The sequence below is a fragment of the Ambystoma mexicanum genome, chromosome 2p (genome assembly GCF_040938575.1).
Source record: "Ambystoma mexicanum isolate Mex_15411 chromosome 2p, UKY_AmexF1_1, whole genome shotgun sequence".
Lineage (NCBI taxonomy): Eukaryota > Metazoa > Chordata > Amphibia > Caudata > Ambystomatidae > Ambystoma > Ambystoma mexicanum.
In genome coordinates, this window is record NC_090923.1 from 876,015,220 (window position 1) to 876,035,513 (window position 20,294).

Genomic DNA, 20,294 nt, shown 5'->3' on the forward strand with positions numbered 1-20,294 from the left:
TCCTGCAAGATCTCCAGGGCATCCGCCCTCTTGTCGTCTGGTAGGAAGTCCAGCAGGGGAGCCAGCTTGTACCACAGCTCCCTGTCGTACCGGGCTACGATAGCCAAGGCGTTAGCCGCCTTAATCGTCGTCCAATTTCTTTCCCTCGCCGTCCGGCGGGGAAGTCGACGTGGAGGCCGCAACCCCCCCCCCCGCTTTCTTCCTGGCCGCCGCGGAGACGACGGAGTCCGGGGTAGGCTGCGCCCGGAGGCCCAAGGGGGCCGCGTCCGGGACCCGGTACTTCTTCTCGTACCGGTCTCTTCTAGCCGGCGTCGTGGATGGGTTCTTGAGGAGGGCGAGGCCCTCATCCCAAATATCGTCCAGTAGAGGTACCGCGAGGACCGTCTTCCTCTTGGCCTCGCGCCGCTGATAAAGGAAACCTTCCTTCTTCTCCTCAGGGCAGAGCTGGAAGAGCTCGGATGCCCTGGCGATCATGGAGTGAAAAGATCCAATCTCGTCGGGCGGGGAAGCCCGGGTGGGAGGAGACGACGGCAGATCCTCGTCGTACACCTCGTCCTCCGTACCCGTTGCGGCCGTGTCAGTCCCCGTATCATCCCCTCGAGTCGTGGACGGGGAGGAGGGCTGAACGGGGCGCGAAGGCTGAAAAGGAGGTGGAGGGTGAATCCTCCTTTTTTTTAGGAGGGGGGCTGCCCGAAGGGCCTGGTTCCGGGTCCCCCGACGGGAGTGGTTCCTCCACTGGTAGCGGCAGTCTCGTCCTTATCTCTGAGCATAAGGACTGTATAGCCAACAAAATGGCCGCCGAGTTGTCTTGCGGCACTGGCAGAGGGGAATCCGACGGGCGGTCAGGGGCCCCGTCGGTACCCGCGACGATGTCGTCGTCTCCTGCGTCGGGATCCCTCCCGATGGGCTGGTCGTCTTCCACGCTAACGCCGTGGCTTAAGACCTCGATCAGTTCTTCCTCAGAGGTTGAGGCCGAATCCACGGCTACCTCCTGCCCCCCCCCCCCCTTTTCTTCTCCGTCGGAGGTTTCACGGGGGTCCTGTCGATGGGCATAAAAGAGGACTCCCTCCGCGGTGGCAGGGAGACTCTGAGCCCCGAGGTCGCCACCACCGGCGTAGCCTCCACAGGCTGAGCCAGGGCCGCCGCGACTGTCTCGATAGAGGCCTTGGCCGGATGGATTAAGGCTTTCACCACCCTTGGTGCGCTCACCGCCTTCTCCTTGAGGGGGGGGGGGGACACTGCCTCGCTCCCCCTCCGCCTTCGAGCTCGACCGGGGTCTCTCCAGGAGCTTCGCCGGGTGCTCGGCCTTCCTCTTACCCGACCCAGAGCGTTGGCTCGTGGTTGATGGTGCCGGGGAGGGTGCGCCCTGCCTGGTGCCCGTAGAGCCCGACCGTTCGGCACTCCCGGTGCCAGCGGACTCGCGGTGCTTGGCCTTATGTTGGACCCCCGTCGCCGGGGCGTCCTCAAAGGTCTTAGAAGACCGCTCGGATTTCTTCTTCTTCTTCTCGCCGGACGGGCTCTTCCCTTCCAGCCAGTTGGCGAGACGTTGATGGCGGTCCTTCATGGTCCGCTCCGACATGTTGCCGCAAAACGCACAGTCCTTCTCCACGTGCGTCTTGTCTTCATGTAGGCAGTAAAGACAAAAGGAGTGTTCGTCTTCCTTAAAGACATTCTGCAGCTGGCATCCAGGGCAGACCCTGAACAGCTTTCCGGGCGTCGAGCTTCCCTTCTCCTGGGCCATGACAGAGATGGGCCTGAGAAACTTCTGGAGTCCTCCAAAAGCGTAGCTCGACGAATCTTCACCCTTGAGGGGCGTAGAACAATCCGACACGGGTCCCCGTTGATCGGATGGAGAGTCAGTGGAGCTTGAGGCTCTTTTGACCGAAAAAAACGAAGTTTTTGAGAAAAAACGTGAAAAAATAGCACTAACGCTCGAGAGCAATAGCACGAGGATCCCAACACATGAACGTGCAGTAAAAATCTGAAGATGGCTGCCAGAGGCGGGGCTTAGGTAGAGGGCAGTCATTGGCTGTGGTCAGTATGACGCAGAGACCAGTGATTGGTTACTACTACGAAAGACAGATCAGAAACGAAACTGATACTGGTTTTTTCTTTACCGAGGATTCCCAGCCTGACGACGGGGAATATTCATGAGCATGTGAATCCATGCCAGACCCCATGCTGGAGAACTTTCAGTTTACTTTTCAATCACTTGGTCATGCAGGATTCGTCTGAAATAAGATGGGTGGCTGCAAGCATTTCTGGCTCTTCGTTCCGTCATGAATCTGGGGCTGAGGAGGGGCATTCTTCGGACCCTCTCTTCAAGTCTTGCACTCTAAAGTCGGCTTGTGGTACCGGGCACTAAACCTCTAAGCCACGGGTGGAAGGCCTTTGCCTTCCTTACTTCTGTAGGCTTCTCTGTGTGGTATGACTTCACAGAGGGTTGGTAGGACCACAAATGGTTGCTCTCCACACCAGAGCTACTTCATCTAGATGCATGCATTCTTCCACCGTTTTCAAGAAAACCAACTCGTCGCCAAAACGTTGCCTGCCACTATGAAAGAAGTCACAGCGGTAACTAGAGAATATCACATTGTGCGTTCTATGGTCCTTTCAAGCGTGTCGTGTTTACCATTCACATTAGGAGCCACCTGTGGAACAGTGCGGTCTAATTTCCAAACATTTAGTTTCTTGAGCTCCGTATAGCCTTCCAGTAGAATTAAAACTTGGGGCCCGCTAAAAAAATAATTTAAAAAAAAAAAATGCATTTTCCAGAGCCCCGCCGACATTGGTACGATTCATTTTGACACATTTACATGAGACGGGTGGGAGTCAAATACCAGCCCGTCGTAACTTAATTCGCACTGATCTTCCTCTGCCCAAAGGATTCCTCCCCACATGTTTTTCCAGTTTTCAACAGTTATATTGGTGCCCAATGCTTCCTCCCATATCCCCCTGTTTGATGAGGCTCTCAGACAAGCTGTTTGCCTAGTGCTCCAATTAGGGGTTTGGTGCCTTCTTGGCTCGTGATAAATTTCTCTAAGGGAGCAAGTTCCCTGCAGGCCACATCTCTATCATTGCGGTGTAGAGCACAATGTCTTAATAAAACAATAACATCCAATCCGGCAGGGCGGAGCAGATGGTAATAGGCTGGGGCCCAAGTTATACACCAGTACGACGTTTTCGGTCATGTCATATTGTTCCTTAGATCACACACAATTTTATACACCCCTTTTAAATAAGACTTTTGGTGCATCATATACCCTTTTTTCCATTTTTGAACATGTGTAAACTGTGGATTCCAGTGTATTGGAGCGAGGGGCGGAGAGATAACATTTAGGTAGCCTGTGTCTTGTGCGTAGCCTATCCCAGGTGTTCAGAATCGAATTTGTAATTGTGCTGGCATATGCCCTGGGGGGGAAGAAGATGGGCAGAGTACATTTTCTTAAAGAACTGCCGATCACTGCGAAGTCCATCTAGTCCCATTTATTATGGGATGTTGAGCGGGACTATTCAGATATTATTCTTAATCGTGCAGCATCAGAGGCCCCAAAATCTGGAAATGCTAGTCCCACCCCCCCCCCCCACACACGCACGCTAGCTGCCCTTGTGAGACTGTTGGAAACATTTTGTTGCCACCCTTACGTAGGCCAGGCGCAAGGTTTGAAGGTGGTTTAAGAAAGGTTTAGTTTGCACATAGATGGAAACTAGTAATTAGTCATTGTGGTTTGTACAGCCAACCAAATTCTCCCTTAGCACACAGCAACTTAGTGGAAGGTACGGCTTCACTCCACACACATAAAACAAAAAACACTATTGCACATGACCTCTGCCATAAGAATGAAGCTACTTTTAATGACAAATTCGCACTGTAACTTCACACACAACTCTATCGCCTTTCACACAATCCCCCAGACCATAGTATTTGTCTGCTGCATCCATACACTCTCCATTTCGAGTTGGATGACTACCAAGGCCTTAGCCGCCCTTGCACAATGTTAATCGCTGAATTGCACACACGCAGAATAGCACCTCACTAGCTTTCCCAAATATTTTGGACTCCGGTCTTTCTAAGGATGTTCAACCAAAAGCATGTTGGGACCATAATTATAGTGAAAGGCGCTATAACAAATGACAAAACGAATGAATGAATACCCACAGGTAAAGCCTGGAATAAGTATTTAAAAAGTAGTAAGGATTGTCATTCTACCCTTTACAACCTTTCCTAGACAAGAGTATGTTAAATTGTTTCATTTCAAGAAGTCCTGTCTAGTTTGTGTACGTAACCTTCGATATGTGATCACAAAATTTGTCTCGTGTTGCCGTAATATGTACCCCAAGATATTTAATGCCCATGGTCGCAATTGGTAATGGGGATATCTGTTAGAGGGCCTGGAGTTATTCCTCGGCTAGAGTTAGCATTTCTGACTTATGTTTGTTAATTTTAAAGCTAGCCCCTGTGCCAAACTGCTTGATTTCCGTCAGGAGCGGTGGAAGGAATTGCATCGGATCACCCATAGATATTAGGCTATCACCATGAAATAAACATATTTCATGTTCTACCTCAACATACTGTATACCCTTAATCTCCTCGCATCTAGTTTGCAAATGATTCCATGGAGAGTGCAAAAAGTAAGGGAGATGAGGGAAATCCAGTCTGTAGGGGAAATGGTTTAGATAGTATCCAGTTAATGTAAATTCTGGCCAGTGTGTGTTTGTAGCAGGCTTGAATCATGTGTTTGAATATGGGTCACACTCCAATTGCGGACAAGGTGATTAACAAAAAAAGACCAATCTACCACATGGAAGGCCTTGTTGGCATCAAGGGATATTAGTATGGCAGGAAAGGTTGTTGTGTTTTTTCCAGTAAGTGAAGAATTGTTCTGATGTTATCCAAGGCCGAATAAACCCGGCTTGGTCGGCATCTTTGTTGCATGTATTTTTCCAGAAGGTTTGTCAGTATGTTTTGTATAGATCTGCGTTTTAAGGTTCATTAGAGCTACTGGGCAGTATGATCCACATTAGGTCGGGTCTTTATCCAGTTTCGGCAGGACTTGGATTAATTCATGGTAGGTTTGATAGAGCCTGCCTTAGTGAATGCGTTGAAGAGCCTGGCCAACACTGGGGTGAAGAGTGGTCGATCGTTTCAGTAGAAGGCTTGCATAAGTGCACCAGGGCCTGGGGCCTTGCGAGGATTTAGTGACTTGATGTCATGTCCTCTTCTGTAATAGTGATCTCAGACTCAATTCATAGGCTTGTGAACGTGTCAGTTGTGGAGGTTGGACCCCACGATGAATTCATGCTTGGCTACATGAGATTTGGAGTCCAAACTGTAAAGAGATCCATAGTAGGATTGAAATGATTCAAGCTTGCTGTACTCAGATGTACATAGTTCAGTTGCCCTGCATGATCCACGAGAGGATTGCAGCCATCCTTTCCTATTTGTTATTATCTTGTTTGTATTCATCCCTATGGAGGCCATCCTCTTACCAAGTTTTCTCGATTTCTGTGTGTTCTGTATGTGCCTCTGTAAACAACTGGTCCAAAGGACCCATTTGCCTGGGAATACGTTGTTCCACACTATAACCTTCTGTGTAGCAAAGGATAAACTGTGTGTAACTTCACTAACAAACCCCCAAATTATAATATTGAAAGAGCAACATTGGTGTGCCTAAAGTACACTAGTGTCATTATGGGAATCCATCCCTACTAGCAGAAAACACAACTAACATTTTTTATAATACAACTCAAAATTCTATATGTAGTCTATTCATTGGGACAAAATGACAGCACATCTATCTTTCAATCTCAGGGTTGAGATATATTGTACAGCTTTGTTGCAGGTACCATCATTTTCTGCAAGTATCGGGCATCAGTAATCTCCCCCAGGGTCAAGACTACGAATCCATCCAGATCACGGATGTTCCACTTGCCATTCCCCCCATAGTTTGTTTTAACACATATCGGGTAATACCATCCTACTGTCATTGCCTTTTTGTTAAATTGTTCCTGGGTGTAGGTGTTGTCCATGTTTTCGATTGCTGTTGCGCTGAGTTTTGCACCTTTCTTTTGTTTTAGCAATAGGCTCTTGTTGGAGCGTCGCGATTACCTCCTCGGGCTTAGGTATGTTGTACTGACTGAACTCATTCATACAGGGAACAGGCAACAAAAGCGGATTTGTCTTTTCCGCAGTTCCAGAGTAACATTTCGAAACAGCTTTCTTCTGATCAGTGTGGTTTGTGCCAGGTTTTGGCCGATCAGGGGATTGGAGCCCCCAAAGTTGATAGCGTTTGTGTAACTTCCTGAGTAGTTCTTTAGTCAGGAAGGAGGATAGTTTGCCAAAAATCTCTCTCCGTCTGGCACCTGGTTCTTGTTATGCTCTTCCGTGTTTGTTTGACTGCCACTTATTGTGGGTTTGATAGTCTCAATGCTCGAGCGAACAGGGACTGAACACATCTCCTTCTAGACCTTTTAGTTGACTTATGAGCAAGTTGCTCCTCCTAGAGCGGGTTTCAAAGTCCTCACATTTAAGTTCCAGGTCTCGTGTTAATGATTGTAGCGCACTAGGTTTGGTGTCTTTGGTGATCTTATGGTTTATTGCTGAGCTCTTGGATTAGGTTCTCATTGTGAAAGACTCTCCTCTAGTGAGTTTATGTTTGCAGGCCTGCTAGCTGGGTTAGGACGAAATGTCAGAATAAAAATTACTGACCCCACCAAAAGACCTAAAACACACACCACGAAAAGTTCTAACTACCAAAAGTTCGAAATTTTCGTGGGGGTGGTATGAAAAAAAAAAAAAAAAATTTTAAAAAAAATTAAACAAAAAGGCTGAGGGGTGTCCCCCTGTATGTTTGCATGGGAAATGTACGAATATTTTTTATTCGTGCATTTCACATGCAAACATTTCCGTCGCAGGAAAATCAGCCGTGGTAATTTCACGCAGATCCCTGCTAGCTTACCAGCGAGTTCCTCGGATAACTGCTCCAGTTGGGTTTGGAGAGATTCAGTTATTTTGTCCTAAAGAGACTACATGCAATGCTGGAGATCCTCCTTAATGAAACCTGTTGAAGTTTGTGGTTGTTTCCCTGCCATATGATTTCCAGTGGGTTACACCTGAAGTCTTGCCCAGAAACTAAATAAATCCACTTGCTTGGCTTTACTTTTCATGCATGTTTATTGTGTAGGTAGGCAGGTAACTTCACTTATTGTGTGGGCCTTGTCTTGATGTGGTAAGGGTCGATTTCCACAACAGCCTCTTTTAATCCAGGTGTTACAGGGACTGAAGGTGGGTGCGTTAATGATCGAAGATTATGGCCTCGGAGCAATGTTAGTTTGCTGTTCCCTATTCCGAGGCCTATATTGAGCTGTCAATGCCTCTCCCTCTCTAAGACAGCTCCAATGCCAGTAAAATTAGCTCGCTTGGTAAACTTTAATCTCCGAGCTCCCACCCGACAGACTTGTGTTATGGCTGGGTGAATGCAGCTTCTTCTCACAACATTTACATGGATCGCCCCTTTCCTTCACCTTTTATGCTACCAGTGTGTGCCCGTCTCTGTTCGGGGGTTGGGTGGTGTTTCCCCACAAGGGGATTTGTTCTCCGGGGCACTGACCTTGGGCAAGACGTCCGGGGTTACCAGATCATCAGCGGATCATCTGGTTTGCATTCCTAGTTTTGGCTACTCAGTGCGTGGACCCTCTTCTTCCGTTCCGTCACCCACTGCTGATCGCACAGTGGGTTGGATCATCCTGGCTGCCCTACTCATCGACCTTTATTTTAGCTAGGTGAACAGGGCTTCTTCCCTCGCTGTACAGGTGCACCTTTTCCTCTCTCCACTAATGAGGCCCATGTATCTGCCTTTCCATTTGAGAGGGGTTTCCCCCATCTGCTGGACAGCGACATGAACCCCTCGCTTTTGATACTTTACTTTCGTATTTGTACCGTGCTTCGGATTACCTGTAGGCTTAAGGGCGCACACATGAAATATGACATACGGACAAGTAAGGTTGATTTTATCAGTTAGACCAATAGGTTAAAGTGCTGGCATTATTGGTCTAACAGAACAAGAATGTTTTCAGTTTCTTCTAAAACGTATTTGTCGATTGTGCTTCTCTAGTGTCACGAGGTAGCTTACACCCTCTAGGGGCAAATGACAGCAGATCAGCCCTTGGTTCAGCTGGGCAAGTTCGGTTATTCAGTGCACAGGCCCTTGTCAGTCTCTGTTGCCACACTTGGCTCTCAGTCTCATATGTCAATTTCGGAGAGGCCTCGGCAGCTCACATTCATTGCCATTCCATCAGCTTGCTTTCCGGAATCATCGTGCTGCTTCACCTGTGTCTGGAACGTCAGTTCCCTGCATGTGTTCCCCCAGGCTGTGCTCTTTGTTTAAATTAGCTGGTGCATCATTCTTCCGGCTCTCAGCCCTGTGCCATCTTCTGAGGACAGCTGCTGGGTAGGTCCCCAAATCCTTGTAATATTTTTCTGACCATTTAAAAATAAATAAATGAATACAAATACCTAAAAAAAGGAACGCAGGTTCCCAGTCAGAAAGAAATGATACTAAATACATTATTATTTTTTATAAACAGTCTCTGCATGTGCCTTTACAACAGACGGCCCAAAATACCATGTTAGTGTTAATGAACCTTTTTTTTAAAGAATTTGGCCAGACTAAGAAAAACATGTTTGAAAAATTTGCCAGACCCGTACAAGTGCTGAGAATCATATTTTGGGTCATGCAGGGAAAACCAGGGCCTTGCTAGTTTGTGGGCATTGTTTGTTGTTGTAGGTCTAGCCTCTGGGTCTTGAGTGTATAAACAGAGAAATGGACAAGCAGCAGGGATTTCAAGTGAGTGAGTATTTTACTCCCTATTTTTTAAAGTTCAGAGTAAGCCTTTTTTAGCGAGTAAAAAAGTAAATCCAATTCCCAATCGGGGTTATTAGGAAAGTACAAATGTTTTAACTCTAAAACCTATATTGTTTTAGAGCCCATTTTTTTTGCACCTAGTATTTCGTTTTTACCCATATTATAAATGTGCATAAATCAGTTCCTCTTTGGATCAGGCAGTAGAGCTCATCCTTGTGGGACTACTCTACTAGCACCACTGATACGATCAGATCAGTCGAGCTGGAAGTAGTGGACAGACTCATATGTGGTCTTTACCTCAAGTTTTAGTTGGACTTTGCTGGTAATATTCGCCTCTATTAGGGATTAAATAAAAAAACGCCTCTGTGGGGCTGGCACGCAAGGCTCAACAGTTCTATCAAAGAGGCCTTCTTTGCATCACGCAGCAGCTTATTAACACTGGCGTCCCTCCAAGATGTACGTAGGAGTTCGGGGTAAGCACTAAAGGCCTTGCTACCCAGACCTGGTAAGTAAATGGCAGTTAATGAAAAATATTTCTTCTACTTAAAATTCTGAGGTATTCCACTGGATACAGTGGAGTAATTCAACCAAGTAATGGAAAGCAAACATTTTGCACAGAAACTGCCACCATGGGATATTCCCAACATGGCTGTCTCATGAAGGTCTCCCTTCTTTGGGCTCGATGGGGCTCTCATTGGTCAAGGAAATGAAGACAGTGATTGGTTTGGATTAAGAGAGTGAGGACGATTTAAGGGAAGGGAAACATACATTTAAAAGAAAAACACATCAGTATGGCTTAGGGAGTTGTCAAGCCTGGAAAAAAACAAATGCAGATCAAGTGAAAATAACTTGAAATGTTAAAAATACTCAAACTGCTACAATACCAGAGGTTTATATACTTTGAGGGGACAAAACAGAGATATGAGGCCCAACAGTCAGTTCAGGTAGATCACTAAGGGACAGTGCCTTATGTCACTATGACTGATCAACAAGATTTACCATAAGCCACTTCATATATTTTATTTCATGGCCCGATCATTAATACAATATTGTAATTAAATAAATGCAGCACAACGAAATCAAACACTTCTTCTATGCAAGTAAATGACAAAGGATCTATCGAGAACTGTTATGCGTTTGGCAGCAATTCACATTTTTCAACAGTTGTAGGCTGTAAAAAGCCTCCGAAAACGAAAGCTTGGTGCAGTCTGGTAGATTAAAAACATGTTATACTTACTCTACTTCATGCGTGATTTTATTCACGTAGATGCAACTGTTATCAGCTTCTTGTTGGTAGTCGCAATTTCGACACTTAAAAAAAACATTCAATATGTTAAATGTTTCTACTTTTAATATCCAAATCTATTATTCTATTGTTTTAATAACTTATTGTGTTTAATAACGAAACTAGCTAAACATTGCATTTCTATTTATACTTGCTGTTAAGATGGGTTTCTAAAATCAGCATAGGTGGGAGGATTTTGGGAGGCCACCCTATTATTGTGAACAAGCACAATACAGAGGTTAGACAAATTCAATCACAGTGAGGCAGCAGAGCGGAAGGCCTAGTCTCAGGAAGGGTTTAAGTAGTGTGGGCCACATGAGTCCAATCAGAGCAGCAGCAGTAATTCATGTTAGACAGGCAAGCATACACATGCAATAATTTACTAGGCCTTTAGTTACACACCAAGCAAACAAAGATTTCAGGTAAATATTGCGACACAAAACCCTTATATAATTAGATATATACATTCACCTTAAGGAGAGAAAGAATAGCATTTGATTCAATGACCAGAGAAATATAGGGAAGTACTCAGATGCATAGAAATAGACCGTACTCTTCAGAGAAATCACAGAACAGCCCTTATAAAGTCAGACCCATAGATGGTTTGCGGCCTTGTACTCCAAAGTGACAAGTTCCAAAGTATTCACTCTTCACGTAGGTTTATTTATAGATTTGGAGTGCCAGTGGTTATGATTAATAAAGAGGCATAACACGTTCGCTAAAGTTCAGATCAGGACTCAACTCAATCCCAACACAATAGTATAGGCCTAGGGAGGGATCCTTAACCCAAGTCTTACCACCAAAGGTCAGATAAAAAGTGAGTTAGGGTCAGGGCTTTACCCCCTGGTTTCCCTATGGGAGACAGAGTTCGCCTGATAGCACTTGCAGAGGTTCCAGACTTCATTGCAGATTTGTTCTTCTGTCATGGTTCCTTTCGCAAAGGAACTCTAGACAGGAGAAATACTTTGTTTTGCAGGTTTTAGTTTCGGTAAGTCACAGTATTTTGGAATAGGTTCCAGACAGCTTTCAGTAGAAGACCAAAAATAAGACAGGTTGAAGAGGTATGCGGGACAGACGGCCATGGGACACCTCGGGGACAAAGATGACCAGATTCAATGAAGGTCACCACGGAGAGGCGAACTAGCAGCAAAGAAAGAAGCCGGTTCAGCACATCTTCCCTTGGAGTGAGACAGCTGAAAATGCAGGAGCAGGCAATCTAAGACACAACCTGAAGATCTGCAAAGTTCCAAGGCTCTGCTCACAACTGCAACAGCGAGGTAGCTCAAGAGAGCTTGTCATTCCAACAGTTGGTCCAGGGGCACTTCCGGAGGCTCAGCAGGCAGGGATCCAGCAGTGGTCGGAACTGGCATTTCCCACCGGCCCAGGGCTCGAAGCACCGTCTAAGACCTTCTTGAGATCAGGATAGAGAAGCAGGGATTCATTGGAACAGTATGGGAGTTGATCCTGGTCCGCTGCATGGGTTGTATTCTGGTTGTCAGTGGGCTGCTCTTCTTCGTAGAAGTCTTGGCTCAAACAGTGATTTACTGAAGGACGAGTAATAGCGAAAGGAACCACCCCTCCACTGCTGTCCCCTAGGACGAAAAGGCGGAGGTTGGCGAACTGCAGCACCCAACGACTTCGCTGCAGCTTTTGAGGTCTGCAACCTCTCAAGGCTCTCGTCAGCCTTGCTGCCAAAAAGGTGTTCACCGTCAAAGGGCATGTTGAGGAGCCGGGACTGCACATCAGGAGCAAACCCCGACTTCCGCAACCACGCAAACCTGCGTATCACGGTGCTCGCCGCCATGGACCTACTGACGCATTCAGCTAAGTCCAAACCCGACTGAACGAACTCACACATGGCATCCTTACCATCCTGGACCATAGCAAGGAAACCATCCCGTTCGTCCCCTTCGGGAATATGTTCAGCCGCTAACGCAACACAGTTCCACAGAGTGTGTGTGAAATGAGACAAGGCACAAATGGAGTTGGCCGCCTGAAGCGCCATACCACCAGAAGAAAACACTTTCTTCGCCCAGCCATCAAAACGTTTGTCGTCCCTATCAGGAGGGATGGTAGGGTACAACGCCTGCTTTGCCGGGGCCGTGGCCGCCTGCACCACCAAACTCTCCGGAGTGGGGTGCCTGGTCAAGTAGCAGGGGTCGCTACTGGCTGGACGGTATTTTCGCGACAAGGATCTGCCCACCGCCGAGAGACTCTCCGGAGCAGTCCAAGCCGCCGCCACCCTTCTATGTAAAGCCATATGGAACAGCATTACCGGGTCAGTTGGGGGACCAACATCAAGGATGTCCGTCAGATCATCCTGCACAAACTCCCCTGGGGGAGCAGACCATCCCAAGTACTCAGAAACCCTAGCCATAAGGCGCCGGTACGAGGAATCGGCATGAGAGCCAGGCTCAGGCCTACAAAACTCCACCTCCGGAGAGGTGTCCAGTCCACTGGCATCATGCAGTGACTGCCTCAAATCGTCAAACTGACTATGGCCCGAGACAATTTCATCTGGAACCTGACTAGGAACCAGGCCATCAGAATCCTAATCCGCCTCTGAAATATATTCCAGGTGGCGAAAAGAAGGCACCTGAGAGTGCTTGCTCTTATAACCAGAGCCTTCCTAGGGAGTTCCTCCGTGCCACGGGGTACCTCCGACACGAAAGGCGTCGATGGCGTCGAGCAAATCGGCGCTGACGTCGAGAGAACAGGCATCGGCGCCGAGAGGATCGGCGTCGAGGAAATCGGCGTCGACGTCAGATGCAGCGCCGCCAGCATCGGCGGCGTCGACACAGCCCTCGAAGCCGGAGCCCCGAGCGTGTCCCTCGACGACCTGAGTGTCGACGGCTTCGACGACTTCCTCGGAGCCGGAGCCTCGAGAAAGCCTGTCGACGCCCTCGACGCCTCAGACGTCGATGTCTTCCTCGAAGACCTCACAGGTGCACACGGTCTCGAACGCGTCGAGGACCGGGACCTGGAACGGGTACGTCGAGAACGAGTCTCCTTGTCCGAACGGGACCTCTCCCGTGACTCGTGCCGACCACTCTTGCGAGCGGCGTCTCTCGACCTCTCACGACCGACCCCACTCGGGGTCGCGGACGGCTTAGTACCCTGCGACTCAAGAATCGCCAGCATTTTCTTCCCGAAGGAAGCCCATTCCTCCGGCGTTGCACGGCTGGTGGGGTAAGCGACATGCCGGGCAGAGTCCTCCGAAGAGGACCTGGAAGACGACCGGTGTCGGCGCTTCCGAGAATGCCTCGAAGAGGCTGACGAGTGGCGAGACCGACTCCTAGGAGACCCACGAAACTTCCGACGATGACGTGGAGAGTCACCCCTCGAATCATCCGTCGAAAGCCCCGCAGACTTCGACTTCCGGGGCTTGGACACCCGACCTACCGACAACTTCTTCTTAGTTTCGCGTAAGGCTTTGGACGTGAGCGACTGGCAGTCGATACAGTCATCCGTGTCGTGGGCCTCCCCGAGGCACCAGAGGCAGGCGTCGTGCGAGTCCGTCACCGACATCTTGGACCCACACTCCCCGCACTTCTTGAAACCCGGACGCGGGGTCGAAGACGAAGTAGAAGACATCTTCACACGAAGGATTTTCACAAAACGAACAGGTTCGAAGAACAGAACTCCAAAGAGTCGAGGCGTTAACCGAGATTCACGAAGCAACACATTCGCGGAAAAAACGGAACTGAGGCTACGGGCGTTGTGCGTCCTACTTATCACATCGGATGACGTCGGAGGAGGTCCTCGACGACGGCGCATCGACGCAGGACGCAGACGCCGAAAAAAGTTTCCGAAGCAGCACAGCTGTGGTGATTACATGTCATAGATATGGAATACGTCGGAGGACCCAATCCCCTCGAAAGTAATTTATCCTTCAATGGATTGCCTTTCCCCCACAGATTTCTCATCGGAGACACCCTGCAACACCCCTTTCCGACGAGAGCGTTAGCCCCACAGGCTACAGCCAGACTGTAATGCTTCATGACTGTATGAAGCAAAGGCTTGCTTGCGGCCCGGCAGATGTCCCTGACCGGTACTCCTCTCTGCAGACCTGCAGCGGTAGAAACATCTCTGGTGGAATGGGTGGATGCCTGTAGACAATTCCTTACCTGCGGTATGGTAGCATTCCAAAACACACAATGTGATCCATTGCGAGATTGTCTGCTTCGATACAGCCAGACCTTTTCTGGAAACAGAGTAGGCTACAAGCAACTGGCCGACCTTCCTGTATTCGGCCGTCCTCACCACATAGAAGCTAAACGCTCTCTTAGGGTCCAGCCAGTGAAAACGCTCCTCCCCCTTTCAGAGGTGCGGCGGTGGATAGAACACAAGAAGATCTATCACCTGAGAGAGATGGAATTCTGACACCACCTTAGGCAAGAAACAGGGCCGCACTTTAGGAAATACTTTTTCACAATGGAAGCGAAGAAACAGTGGTTTGCAAGAAAGGGCCTGCAACTCGCTAAGTGAAGGCAACCAGAAAAGCGTTTTTCAATGTTAACAGCCACAGCAAACAAGAATGTAATGGCTCAAAAGGAGTCGCCATAAGGAAAGTGACGACCAGGTTCAGATCCCAATCCGGGACAACAAAGGGAATAGGCAGAAATGTATTCACATGGCCCTTCAGAAATTGGGCCATAACCAGAATTGTGAAGAAAGATCCTTGATCCGACGACCTACTGAATACAGATAAAGCCGCCAAGTATCCGTTGACTGTGGCGACCTGAAGATCTGGTGGGGCAAAAGATCTCACATTCCCTGCACCACGCCTCAAATCTTCTCCACCTGCACGCATCCAGAGATCTTGTCGATGGCTTGCGTGCAGCCAGCAGCACTTTGAGTATCTCCTCAGAGAGGTCCCAGTCATATCTCATCCTCTCAAGAGCCACCCATGTAGGTTGGGGGATTCCGGTTCGGGTGGAGCACCTGACCTTCCGACTGGGTTAGGAGATCGGGCGGTGAGGCAACCAGAGTGGTGGGCAGACGGACAAGGTCAGAAGATCCAAGTACCATGTCCTCGCCCAATCTGAGACAAAGATTGCTCGAAACCTCCTGAAAACCCACAGGATGACAGGAATCTGAGGGAAGGCGTAGTGGAGAGGAAAGGTCCAATCCTCCATAAACATACCCTAGCACGCCGTTCACTGGGAATTCCCTCGAGCAAAACTGTGTGCACTTCCTGTTGGACTCTGTGGTAAACAGATCCACCACCAGGCCCCAGAGAGACAACCTCCTCTAGGACTTCTTGGCACACTTCCCACTCATGCGAGACTGCTCTGCCTGCTCAGAGCATCCACCATACTGACCTCTGTCCCCACCAGACGAACTGCCTAGACAGAGATCTGGTTCTCCAGTAGCCAGAACCACAGCTGCATCACTTCTCTGCAGAGGGGAAGGAAGCACACACACCATCCTTCTTATTCAGGTAGTGCATGGCCACCATATTCGTCAAGGTCAGGATATGCTTCCCTGCCAAAGAAGGAGCAAAAGCCTTCAGGGCTAACCTGATAGCTTGCAACTCCAGCCTGTTGATGTGCCACCTGGCTTGCATTGCTGACCAAAGGCTGCTCACCTGCAAGTCCTCGCAGTGAGCACCCGAACTCTTCAGGGACGCATCCAAAACCACTCGGAGCGGAGGCCAGAAGGGTTCCCCTGCTACCATGTTACTGCTGGTGGCCCACCAAGAAAGATCTTTGACCACGGACCTGGACACCCCAAGAACGCCCCTCAAGGTGCCAGGGTATTGGGACCACTGACCGAGCAGGAGCCACTGCAAAGATGGCATTTGCAGTGCCAGAAAAGTGCAGGAAGCCACAAGACCTAAGAGGCGGAGGAAGGAAGCCGCTGGTAAGGTGACCAGGTTCTCGAACAGTTGTACCATCTGTGCAATGATGCAAACTCTCTCGCCGGGCGGGAAAGCCTTCCCTGCCCGATTGTCTGCAACTGCACTGATGAACTGTAGTCTCTGAGCTGGTGTTGTGTGGGACTTCTGCAAGTTCAGGGAGAAGTGCAGTCTGTGGATTAGTGAACAGGTGTCCCCAAGATGGGCCAAGACGGACAAGACTGACAAGACCTGCTCCGCCGACTTCCCTCAGATCAGCTAGTCATTCAGGTTTGGGAACACATGGACACCAGATCTCCTGAGGTGAGCCACGACTACCGCCATGAGCTTGGTGAAGACCCTTGGTGCGCAGGTCAACCCAAAGGGAAGCCACTTTAACTGATGGTGCTTGTCCCCTATACGGAACCACAGGAACCTCCTGTGCTTTTGATGCATCGGCACATGAAATTAGGCGTCCTGAAAATCTATGGACACCAGCCAGTCCTATAAAATGAGAGCGTGAAGAATTTCTTTCAACGTCACTATCTTGAATTTGCAAGAAGGGACAGATAACTCCTGCCTATGTGGGTACCAGGAAATACCAGGAATACTAGCCCAACCCCCTCTCTGCTCAGCCGGTACCTCTTCCATATCACCCTTCAACAACAGGGATTGCAGTTCTTCCTGGAGCTCCTGTTACAGTTGGCAAGGAGGTGATGAGCAACTGTCCGGAGGTCTTCTTAAGAAAGGCAGACAATAAACCCAACGCACGAGCTGCAGAGCCTAGGCATCCAAGTTAACTGAATGAAAACTGAAACCAAGCCAAGTTATGCACGTTAAATACCAGACTGAATTCAAACCCGAAACAAATTTGAATTGTGCATATTGAATATCGAACTGAAAGAAAACTTGAATTTAAGCATATTGAATACAACTTTATGGGCAAGGTAAATAACAGACTGCAATTAAAGGTAAAGTGCCCATTTGAAAGCAACATACAGAAAAGAGCGCAATTGTGAAAGAGTGCCATAGAAAGGTGGGGCATGAATAAGTGAACTTTATAAACGGATGCAGTCCGGCAAGGCCCAAAACTGGCAAGAGATGTGTAACATGTTGTGGCAAGCCAAGGGATTAACTAGAAGAAGCCAGAAGAGTGTAAACTTACAAATAAAGACAAGAGGCCAACAAGTGTAGCTAAGTGAACGGGACTCTGAATACAGGGGCAAGTACAGAAGAACCTGTGTGGGCTAAAGAGCCTAATGATCCTATTGTGCAACCCATGATGTGTGGACCGTGTGGTTGGATAAATGTGCCTAGACCAGTGAACCCTAAATGGGGAAAAACAAATTGTGAAACAAGCGGAGGAAAAACACTAAGCGAACTGGTGATGTAATCCAAATGGATGGTCAGCTTGACCTAGAGTTGTGTTGAACCTTTTGAAAAGAAACTAGTATAAGTGGCTGACTTAAAGTCTTGGGGAAAGGAGCCACCAGACTTTAGGAACTTGAATTGTTGTCTTGAGAATGATGCCTCAAGATCCTGGTCAATGGAACTTTGTTGTATTGAACTTGGGGAAGGGAACCCTGAAAATAGTGTGGAACTATATTGCCTTGAACCTGGGAAAGGTAATCTTGAGACCTTTATGGAACTTTCTTGAACTTGCGCAAGGGAAGATGAAAAGGAAGCTAAGAGCGAGAAGAAGCTCAGAACTTGTGTTGAACACCATTCCTATTATTACTGAGATCCCTACACATTGGTTAGCTTTAGTTGCGAGGGAAAAAATAGGTGTTGGACACAGATGGACTTTTAAGTTGAACTCTTTGACTCAGACTTTCCTTAGTTTTTTATTCAGGTAGGGAAATCCCACCTTCGGTTAGGGCAAGGTAGGCCTTCTAAAATCCTGACATTTGAGTGAATACATTATTTCTGTTTGAACTTTGAATCCGTTGTCTGTGTCTTGCTTCATGATGCCTTCACAATATGCACACCCTGTGCATGCACACACCCGCACACACACCCACCAATGGCGCGCACACACAGACACACACACACACACCAACACCTACACACACACACACACACACCTACACACACACACACACACACACACCTCCCCCTCCCGCCCACAGGAGTGTCCCTGAGGGACGGTGGGGGATCTCAGGCTACCGAGTGAATTTACAGCAACAAGCCCTAAAAGGGGAAGCATCAGATCACAAGTACATGCTGCAACACTAAACAAAGAGAAGGAACCAGTAACAGTACATCTGATAACCAAAGGGTCTTAATAAAATGGGGGAATCTGTAAAAAGTAGATCAAGGTTACTACTACAAACAGAATGGTTGTGGAATAGCAGAGCAAGGGCACCTCGCTTTATGGCTCTCTCTTACCCAGAAGACTGCTAGAATAAATTGTTTTGATAGTCGTTTCATTGCAGAATGTTCTGCTGCGAAACGACAGCAGCTGGACTGTGATGCTGCCAATCAGTACCATAGTTCTTTAGGGCCAAAAAGGTGCTTCATGTGGAGAAAACCGGTTCACTTCCTCACCTCCACCAGCCTCCCCTCAACCACTGAAGCAGACCAGTTTTGCAATTTTCACTTTTTTCAGCTAACCCAATAAAACCAGAAGGGTGCTACAGTAAGAGCCACTGTGATGCATTCTTTGATATCAAAGAATCTCAGCACCCTGCTCCTGGTTTATGAAATGGGCAAGTTTATGTAGAGTAATGCACCTTTTGCAACTAAACACATGGGTATTGTGCAGAAGCTTTACTACACTGGGGTTAACATTTTCAAGAGACATACTGGTCATTCTGGAACTTAAAGATATTTCAGTCTTAGTTTATGTACACCAAAACTTCCTCCGAGTCCTTTGGAGATGGTAGAAGTGAAATGTCCCATCATGCACAACAAAGTACATAACATATGGAACAGACATACATTACTTCTAAAGACTGTACTAGGGAAAAACTAGTGACAATAACTAGTACAGATTACAGAACCCAGTATACCATCAAAAAAGTAAAGGGTTTCAATACACCCAAATCACTCCTAAAGACAATTACACTGAAGTACACTACTACACATTGGTAGGCTTCACTAACAATGGTATATAGACAATATGTGTTCCTGTTAAAACTACCAAGAGTGTAAAATAAGACAAATGCAGTACTGGGTCTATGAAAAACCCAGATCACACATGAAACCAGTAGAAACAAATGGGGGGAATTGGGTACAGTTTTAACACCATAAAAGGGTCACTGTGAGTGAATTGCAGTGATTTATCATGCTAAATAAATTTAAAAAGAAATACAAACCGAAAACGTTAGAAATACAGTATTGCTTTGAAATCTCCAGGACCCCAACGGGTGCAAGCGTACAATGGAGGTGCAAATGTAAGTCACTGTTATCACTTTCAGGGAGTTTCAGAAGTTCCAGCTGGATTGTCCACAGATTTCTAAGAGAAAACCCATACGATACACTTACCCACAGGTGCAAGAGATGCGACAACCGCCAGCTGTAGAGTGGAAGGGACCAGAAGAGTTCAAGGTCCCGTTCTAGCATTAGATATTGTGATAATGGTGGGTGTAGTCTAAGGTCCCAAGTCATAACAGTTGCGGTTGAGGGGGGGGGGGGGGCTCATAAATCAATGCACTCTGAGCCAAAGGACCCAGGGACAACTAACTCACAGTAGTGATGTACGCAGAAGAAATTACCAAGAAAGCACTGCTGTATACGTACGTTTTCAGGTCATTATTGAGTGTGGCTTGATTGAGATCGGGCCTTCGGATAGTCAAAACAGACCCTCCAGGAGTGCCAGAACTAGGACAACATGATCCCAATGGAGATGGTCCCTATGGAGATGTACCCCCTGAAGAGGTCACCCAAAAAGGAGGGCACTGCAGAAACCGCAGCCAAGGACAGTGAAGAGGACCCAGCAAGGTAGCCCAGTTAGACGAAAAGGATCCACAAGGCAGCAGAAAAACGATCCCGTAAAGAGAAACACCTGCATGGAAGTGATACAAAGTGTCCTCTGGCGGAGCCGCTTGAGGCAGAGGAACAGCATGCACCTCACGTTCCAGGTAAAACAGCCGAGAAGTTCCCAACTTCGCAGGGTTTGAAATTGCTGGGCACTGGGAGCCATTTAGCTCCTGCTTCTACCCTAGTAGAGCCTGGCTAGCTATTGGGAGCCAATTTTGGCTTCTCAGACAAACTGGTGCCTTCCAGACTTACATTTGAGGCATTAACTTTAAATATTTGAAAATAAAAATAATTAGGACAAATCTTGGAAATATTTAAGTATAAT

General features: G+C 47.8%; 1 protein-coding gene across 2 annotated transcripts in view; it reads right to left on the reverse strand.

The window, feature by feature from the left end:
- Positions 1-20,294, reverse strand: part of POLR2I (RNA polymerase II subunit I) — a 506,951-nt gene that overhangs the window by 380,217 nt on the left and 106,440 nt on the right. For both annotated transcript variants that reach the window (XM_069644564.1, XM_069644566.1), the window contains exon 3: positions 10,102-10,175. In XM_069644564.1, coding sequence (XP_069500665.1) covers positions 10,102-10,175 — 74 coding nt within the window. The remainder of the gene's footprint in view (positions 1-10,101; positions 10,176-20,294) is intronic.